The sequence below is a fragment of the Sparus aurata genome, chromosome 5 (assembly GCF_900880675.1).
Source record: "Sparus aurata chromosome 5, fSpaAur1.1, whole genome shotgun sequence".
NCBI classification, from domain to species: Eukaryota; Metazoa; Chordata; class Actinopteri; order Spariformes; family Sparidae; genus Sparus; species Sparus aurata.
This window is the reverse complement of record NC_044191.1, coordinates 36,420,629-36,429,835: the sequence shown is the minus strand read 5'-3', so window position 1 is coordinate 36,429,835 and position 9,207 is coordinate 36,420,629. Positions and strand designations below refer to the sequence as shown.

General features: G+C 41.4%; 2 protein-coding genes across 4 annotated transcripts in view; one reads left to right on the top strand and one right to left on the bottom strand.

The window, feature by feature from the left end:
• The window catches only part of LOC115581341 (phosphatidylinositol 3-kinase regulatory subunit alpha-like), a 29,478-nt gene extending 25,255 nt beyond the window's left edge, over positions 1–4,223 (top strand). For both annotated transcript variants that reach the window (XM_030416361.1, XM_030416362.1), the window contains 2 exons: positions 1–166; positions 255–4,223. The exon at positions 1–166 is cut by the window's left edge and continues 5 nt beyond it. In XM_030416361.1, the coding sequence (XP_030272221.1) occupies positions 1–166; positions 255–444 (356 nt within the window). In that variant the 3' untranslated portion in view covers positions 445–4,223. The remainder of the gene's footprint in view (positions 167–254) is intronic.
• The window catches only part of LOC115581335 (GTPase IMAP family member 8-like), a 451,552-nt gene that overhangs the window by 231,652 nt on the left and 210,693 nt on the right, over positions 1–9,207 (bottom strand). The window lies entirely within an intron of this gene.

Genomic DNA, 9,207 nt, shown 5'->3' with positions numbered 1-9,207 from the left:
ACAGCATGGTGGAGGATGAGGAGGACCTTCCTCACCACGACGAGCGTCTGTGGCGGCTGGGAAACATCAACCGCCTTCAGGCCGAGTCTCTGCTCCGCGGGAAGAGAGACGGAACCTTCCTGGTCCGAGACAGCAGCAAGCCGGGCTGCTACGCCTGCTCCGTGGTGTAAGTCACCTGTTCAGTACCTGTGATGTAACCGTGTCTGGACCTTCTGTTCTGGGTCTAATCTGATCTGTCTCTGTCTCTCTCTCAGGGTGGATGGCGAGGTGAAACACTGCGTCATCAACAAGACCAGCACCGGCTTCGGGTTCGCCGAGCCCTACAACCTGTACGGCTCCCTGAAGGAGCTGGTTCTTCACTACCAGCACACCTCGCTGGTCCAACACAACGACTCGCTCAACGTCACGCTGGCCTTCCCCGTCTACAGCCAGCAGAGACGGTGACCCGCCGGTTCCTCCTGATCCACACCGTCATCGTAGACCGGCTGCAGACCTCGTTTACACACTCGGAACAGAAGCGGCTGGTCTACACGTGTCACAGAACCACGGTGGAGGAGATTAACACTTCAGAACCTGACCACGTGGCCCGGTGATCGCTCAGACGTCAGGAGTCTGTTTCAAAGACGATAATCAGTCGTGGTGCTGCTGATCAACAATCCAGAACACTGAAGATGAAGCTTTATGTTCACCGGAGTTCTTCATCACTTCCTGTAGGAGTGCAGAAAATAAAACATTTACTGTGAAAGGCATCCCATGGAGCTTTGAATCAACTTCCTGTGAGAAAAACAAGCAGCGTAATAAAAGACGGAGACGTCAGTGACCCGCAGACGTTCACATTAATATATCAGTGAGCTGGTTTGGTGCTGAACGTACGGAAGCCCCGAGGGGCCAGTGAGGACACGCTGTTGTTCTGGTGATCCGAGTCTGAAGAGTTTCCTCTCCTGATGTTTCACCTCAGAACAGGCCGGAAACATTTTCAGTTAATATCTGGTTTCCTTCAGCTGCGAGTCAAAACATTTAGAAAAATGAACCTTATAAAATAAAATATTTCGCAGTAAAAAATGTTTCTTCTTTTGTAAGGTTCATTTTTTGCATTGATTTCACACCTGATATAATTGTTTTTCACAAAAAGTTTCACATAAAAGCTTTCAAATGTTTTCAGAAGCAAAAAAATATAAAGTTATGAGGAACGTCTGGTGTCAGAACCACAGCAGAGGAAAGGATCCATGAGTTTCAAATGTAGTCCACACCTGCCATGTTGGGGACCCACAGGTGTTTCAAACTAATTAATCAGAAACACAACTCAACTGTGTTGGTCCCCAACATGGCAGGTGTAGGACTACATTTGAAACTCATGAATTCCTATCAGACAGAAAATTGATCACCTGGTAAAGAAAAAAAATGTCTCTTGATTTGTCCATCAGGGCTTCCGTACGAGCATCAACACACGTTGTCATTAATCTGTCGAGGTCGGGAACACATGGAACCTTTTTTTAACCAACAGCTGCCTGTCGTCTGAAACTGAGCCCAACATCTCAAAGACGTCTGCTGGAGAACCAGAACCAGAACCAGAGTTTGTGACATCCAGCTTCAGTTACAGACGAATAAAGAAGTTATTCAAACCTGGAGCTATATTGAGCTTTATTATCCATTATGTTTTAGGTTTACCTTCATCAGGCTGCCACAGCTGGATGAGCACATCATGATCTATCATAAAGCTCATGGAGCTCCAGGTTTGAATCCTCGCTGTAGTTTCAGTTTGGTGTCATAAAAATGTTAATTTTAAACCACTCTAACTTATTTATTCGTCTGTAACTCTCTGGCTCTCCAGCAGACGTGGTTAAAGACACTGAATCAACTTGTTTGGATGTTCTGCTCTACAAGTTTCTCAGCTCTGCTCGGTCCAAAACCTGAAGACACAATCCACAAAAACAATGTCTTAAATGTTCTTAAATGTTCCAGTCAGACTGTGATTCTAACACTCATTCAGGTTAATGATCATGAACACTTCAGGCTCGTTCAGAACCGCGTCCCATGTGATCACGACCTCACCGGGCCGACCGACTCGCTCCTCCTTTAGTTTCAGCTTCCTGTGTGTGATAACGAGGTACTGAAGGGTCAAACTGTCCGAGCTGCTCTGGACTTCAGCAGGACACGAGGAGCTCAGCTGAGGGTCAAAAGGACGGACTCCTCCTTTAATCACAAACTGCTGATGCTGCACACTTCAGCAGAACTGAACCACATCTAGACCGGACTCTGAGACCACAGCCGTGGACTCGTGATGATGATGATGATGATGTCAAAGGCAACATGACGGACAATCTAGAGAGACTTCTCTTGTGAACACTGTGAGCGGCTCTGAACGAGGTTTAAAATGAGGGCGAACGGACCGACCCGACCCGCATTTCATATCAGGAGAGAGAAAAAATAAAACTAATCGTGCATCATCCAAAGACTGGAGCCATCAGCAGTGTTAGCGGTCCAGATCTTCAGGTTTCCTCAGCTTTGTTTGACGAGTGGACGGATGAATCTCGTCTTCTTTCATTTGATAAACGTCCGTCAGCACAAAGATTCACTCGTGTTTGATCAGAACTGTGACAAACATTCAGGAAAGGACGAGATCTGGATCTTTCCGGATCTACTCAGAGGATTTTAAGTCTCGTGGACGAACGCAGCGTGTAAACAAAACGTAAGAACGATGCAAACCCGAACCGACGTCTTCGTCCTCTGGATCGTTTCTTTGCTTTCAGACTTTTGACTTCCTTTCAGACGGACCCGGTACCGGAGGTGAGCCCGCCTGCCAGGATCTGAGCAAGTCCGAGAATTTCATCTGTTGTCACGGCAACCACCTGGGAATTTAACATTTTCTTCACTCTTTGAAATGAAAACCTGTAAAACGTTTGGGAATGTCCCGATTTCTTTTTTCTGTTGGTTTTCAGGTTGTTATTCACTGATTTCTCAGAACGTCCTGCTGTTTCACGCTGACGCAGAAACTAATCTGAGACGGTTAAAGAACAGCTTCACCTGTCGCTCTGCTCCGTCAGTAATCCACAGATCAGGTTTCATATGAGATTTCTGCACTGATGCTCACATTAAAACCTTGAGATTGTTTCATTCATGATCAATCTGTTAATTCCATTTTTTCAAACAAACAAATTTCAACTGTATTTTTCTTCTTTTCCAAACTTGAGTCCAACAGACGTTCATCAGCGACTTCAGGTGTAAAGTTTGAGTTTGTTGGACGCAGCGTGTCTTTAAAATATCGTTCAGTTCAGAGTTAGAATGTGTTGATCTGTGAATGAGACGGTAACAGAGACGGTTTGGACAGAAAACACAATTATTCCCAAATTTAAAATGTCAAAACTGAAGCCACAGTAAAGTTATGGTATTTCATGGTCCGGTGTCATTATTGAAGTTTTGCATATTAAATTATGCATCTGATCATCATACAGGGATTTAATGAGTTACAAATCAAACCAACACAAGAAGTTCGTAACAAAACTTCATTATTATAAAACTCATTTTTATCGTCTTTGAATTTAAAACTGGGCCGAACTTGTTTTTCTTCAGTTTGTCTCAACGACTGATTTCATTTAGATTTTCAGTGTTAATCAGTTCAAATGTATCAAATATCAGAACCGGTTCTGTGGGAATCACACTGAGGTCGTGTTGTCGCAGCTTTAAAATCAATTCACGGTTACAAGTTCTTTTTGTTACCGAGCAGAATCTCGTGTTATTTTCTGACTGTTAAAGTTTAAATACATTCCCCAGTTAAACCAGTCGCGGTGTCCAGAGTGATTCTTCAAATGTTGGATTCATTTCAGGCAGTTTTTTGTTTTAATATTTAGAATTTTATGCGTGATGGTTTTGATTTATCGATGCAGCGTCTGTGTACTTTTGTATATTTGCCAGATGACTTCAACACATCTCCGGACAGCGTTTATTGTTATTTTTGTGTTCTTGCTTTTCTCTTCTGATATTTTTATTCCACAGAGCCCAAATCTTTAAACTCTTGTCAGACCAAACATTAAACCTTTGTGCTGTTTCTGAGGAACAAACGTTTCTGTTCGATGTTCCAGGTTTTGTGTTTTTCATTTTAATTCCATAAAATACGTCAGCAGTATTTTCTGTATCAGAAATCTTTTGTTTTTCATTCTTTGCTTCTCACTCATGCTGTTCATGTCAGAATCAAGACAATAAAGCACCAGGCTCTTCAGACTGTTTGCATCGGCTCATTTTTATTCATTTATATAAGTACTTTCTTCTCTGAAGTCGTCTTCATGGAACTGGTAGTCTGCTTCTTCTGTCAAATGTGTCCTTTAGTATTTGATTTTAACAGTGGATCAAATTATTCCCAGCAATTTCATATTTCATGTAAAGACAAAAACTTTTGTTAAATTATATTAACAACCAGATTGAGAGCTGAACACGTGCAGGTGATCCATGTCAACAGGAAGAACCTCAAACTCCTGATTTAAATATCTTGGCCGACAGTTAATGACTCAGTTGTTTGTGCGATAAGACGACGACCTGCGTTATAAATATATAAAAATACATCTGCAGTTTTATCATTTTGAAACTGAAGATGATTGTTCTCAGTCACTGCAGATATTAAATCAATAACCGTTCAAATTAATTAATTTAGCTACAGTTCACGAGCAGGACACAACTAATGGTTTTCTTTAGTCTGATTATTATTTCCCAGATTAATCAGAACAAAATGCAGAGAGACAGAACGCTGAGAGACAAGATGGCCGACCAGCGACTTCTCTCGTATGGAACAAAGAAAACTGTGAATTTCAAACTGAAACAGCTGAAATATGAGAATATTAAGAGGTTTTGCTTGAAAAAACAAACTGAGTTTGTGACATAAATCTGTGTAGATTAGATAAAGATTCGATAGCAGATCCATGCTAGCTGGTTAGCATTACCGAAAATATGACATCATCACCATCAGTGATTCACATCGGATATACTCTTCCTCTTCTTCTCTCTCCACTCAGCAGACATTACAGACACATCAGCAAATCTCGTGTAGTGTTGAAGCTCAGTGAACTACATCCTCTCAACAACACAGCACCAGAACCAACATGGAGCCAACTGGGTCAGAAAAGGTTCTGAACAAGATGAACATCACAATAAATCTGCTCATACTGACAACTGCAGTTCTGTGAGAGGGGAGCTGGTTCTGGTTCAGTTCTGTGAGCTGCTGATATTCAGTGTTTAGTCAGGTGATGATGTCACTAGAGACGTCACCTGTCCCGTTTTTCCCAGAATTGTTCTGTTTTTTCAACAGCTCCACAACAAACATAACATGATAAGATATTAGAAACATTTTCTTATTTATGACTGATCAGAATATCACGTCACTGACTTCCTCATGCAGTTCCCATGAGTGTGATTGACTCAGAATCAGAATCAGAATCAGAATTCCTTTATTGGTCCTGCAAACGGGGATATCTGCGTGTCACAACAGCCTAATCAATAAACATGAATAAAAGTACAAAATGAACAATACATAATAAAAAGGTAAGAAATAGATTCTTACATATGTACTAGTGCCCCGCCCCTTTCTGTGACATCATCCACATGAAGTCATCATTCAAATTTAATTTAACTGATTTTATGGTAAAGGTACAGAACAGAAATCAATAACACTTGAGCTGAGGTGTCCAAATTACCTGAATGCACCCAATTACAATATTAAAGTAATGTAACTTGATTAATAACAAATGAAGACCAGAGAAATTAAATATCAATAAAAAAAGTAGCTTTTTGTGTATCCTGTTAACAAGTGTTTCTCTGTGTTTGTTCTATTAATTTTTATCTTAACTTTTGACAAGAGAAGTTACAGTAAATAAGATGCAGTTGAGTTTCTCCTGCAGGGATTCGAACTCAGGATAAAAGTAGATCTTCTGCACACAGAACTCCTACTCTACCGACTGAGCTAAACAACCTGGGACACTCAATGAATTCTCTGGTTGAAATGACGTAAACCACGTCAAATAAGTTCCGCCCACAGATTTTCTGACGAATCCAGGTGGTGCGTGCAGAAAGGGGCGGTCTCTCTCGTTTCCGGCGTGAAATTAGCGCATTTCCCTCCAAAAAGTTAGATGTGTATAATAATGGCTGACTGATGTCACTCTGTTTGGAGCTGCTCTTCTCTGAGGACACGAACACGGTGAGTAAACTGTTCAGTACGAATCTGCTTTATGTGTCCAGTTACCTGCTCAGTACAGGTGTATTCATGTCTGTGTGGGAGGTGTACAGGTAGTTAATACTTATTGATCTCAGGTAATAAGCTCAGGTGATGTTCCTTCATATATCAGCAGCTCCACATATTAACTACCGTCATGCGTTGTCTAAGCCCGGTACGTTCTACTTGTGCGGGTTAAAATGGAGCCAGCCTCCCTCTCATGTCAGTGAGATTCGTTTCTACCTCAAATGTTTCTGAAATAACTCTGAACAGAAGCTGAAGAGTCTCATTTAACTGTTAACTGTCGAGGTAAATTCAGCTGGAACATAATCCTTTAATTACAGCCAATTAAATCTGTGATTGAGGTGGTGTTTTATTCCATGCACCAAACTCCATTGTGATTTTGGTCGGTTTTATCTCTGCCATGTTAATTAAATGAATAATTCACAGTTAACTAACTTTGGTCACTATCTAAAAACAAAACGGTAGTTTCGGTAAAGTCGGCATGAAGTGTTTTTTAAAATGTATTTATTATTTAGCACGGCATGAAAGCTGTTTAGCTAACGTTAGCTGGTCAGTGTAGTCCGTGGTAATGTTATGCTATGTTAGTAACTGCCGCGTGCGAGATAATAACTCGCACTAGTAAGTAAGATGCAGTGGCACTCTGGCTCAAATGATTGAATGAAGTGAACGTTGTGGTGTTAACTCAACAATGATGGGACGCTGGAATCGTGAACAAGTGTCGTTTACTTCAACAACTTATACTGTAACACTGTTCTCAGTAGCAGCGTCGTATCGTACTTAGTCGCCATGTTGTTGCACTCTGACCTCTCTACGTGCAGCGTGTTAACTATGACCTGTCTTATACAACAGCGCCCCCTTGTGATATAAAGAGCAATAGTATATCTGTTGTATATAATAACAGAAGACAACAAACGTGTTTAGTGTCGCTGTGAAAGCCGAGAGAATGTGGTCTGTGTGAGAATGTCGTGGAAAATTGAAGGTATTTTAGTAATTGTAGGTTTTCTGTCATAACTTTCACATGAATATGATACTATATGCACCTGCATCCATTGTTAATCGTTTGTCCTGATTGCCAGTTGTGACTGCTGCACCGTTATTTCATAAATTAATTATAACCAAACTACTATTACCTTTACAACTCCTACATCATGGCTAGCATAATAGCCATTAAAACAGCTATTAAAATACCTGAACACTCATCGTGGATCATCAAAATACCTGTTACATGTACCTCTTACCGTTACACAATAACAATAAGACACTTTATTAACTTTAATTAATTAATTAATCAATTAAAACTCTGAGATGGTCTCGATCCATGATAATAAGCCTGCATTTAACCGACTGCACTGTTTAATTACGTCAAAATGCGCTTGAATTAACATCTCGCACTTGCGAGATACTAAGTCGCGCAAGATACAGTAAAACACGCGTGCAAGATAGTAAGTCGCGCGTAGTTCATTCAATCATTTGAGCCAGAGTGCCACTGCATTTTACTTACTATCTCGCGAGTGCGAGTTATTATTTCGCACGCGCCAGTTACTATCTCGCGCACGCGAGATACAGCAAGTCGCACGTACGTGATAGTAACTGGCGCGTGCAAGATAGTAAGTCGCACTCGCGAGATAAAAAAAAAACTATCCATGTCACCCCAGGGCTCCGTAGTTTTCCACGCCTTTTCCTGCTTTTTTCCGGGTCGAGAATTATGGAGGCTGCTTTGGGAATTATGAATGAAAGTTTTGACAGCATTTTGGGCGCAAATTCAGGAGGCTCATCAGAAGAGCGAAATCTCGAAAGATGATTAGATGGATTACATGCATGGCAGCATGCGGTAAGGAACATTTTTCCATCTTTCAACAGGCTCACCAGTTATTATATTAAAATATCCATATCTAACCGTTGTGCTGCTCCAGTAAGGCTCCGGTGAGATCGACCCGGGGGATAATGTCAGTAAATTCGAGTTAAAACACAGACTTCGCTTATCCTGTGTGAATGCACCGCACGAAACACAGACGTGGTGGGATAATTTCTGAATCACTTGAGGTCCCCAGGTAATACCAGTCCCGGGTGAAGAGCTGCATTTTCCCTGTAGCCAAATACCGGAGTGTTGCTAAACATTTTAACTGCGGCGTTATTGGATTGTTTCGGTTGGTTGGGAACGTTATTGCGTCCCTCACCAACTCAACCACAACTTCAATCCCTTCACGGTCCATCCGACATCGTTTTAATAATTCCCTGTTATTTAGCGTCTCCAGAACATTCGGCTGTGACCAGGTCTTAGTGAGTCAGGAGTCCTCTGGACTACTTCTAAGGTCTCCCAGACTTAGCTGCTACTTTTAGGCTTAAAATGTTTTGTGAATAACTCTTATTTTCAAAAATTAGGTGTCCTAAAGTTACGACTGACACGCCCATTATTTTTAGGAGTTGCTCTTAAATTCGCCTGTTAGGAGCTACTTCTCGCCTTAAGATCCTTTTTGAATACGGGCCCTGATTTCCAGGTTGTTTTTGCTGTTTCTTTCTGATTTTGCACGTTTAGATGTGGCTTTGTTTCACAAACAATGTCTACATCTTTTGTTTTCCTCACACAAAACTCAGTAAGACTTTCAGAGAAAGGCAAATCCTCCCAGTCCAAAGAGCAAAAAGGTTTTGTAGACTTGTCTGGTCAAAAACATTTCCCCTTGGAGCTGTTGTGGTCAGGTGGGGATGGACTGAACCATTTGTTGGGTGGGGGTCTTTCCAACAGCCTCCTCCATGGACGGGTCTTTGACTTTATGTTTTATGTTTTTAAACACTTTCTGTTTCGTGCAGCTGAAGGACACAAACGAGAACAGGGATGGTTGAGAATAAGCTGCTGATGGAAACAGTGCTGGAAATGTTGTTTAAATCCGTATGATTATAGCCTGAGCAGAACTGGACTTCTGAGGCCAGTAACAACATTGAGATTTGTTTGTTTATATCAACCATAAGTAACATTTTGAAACATTAAC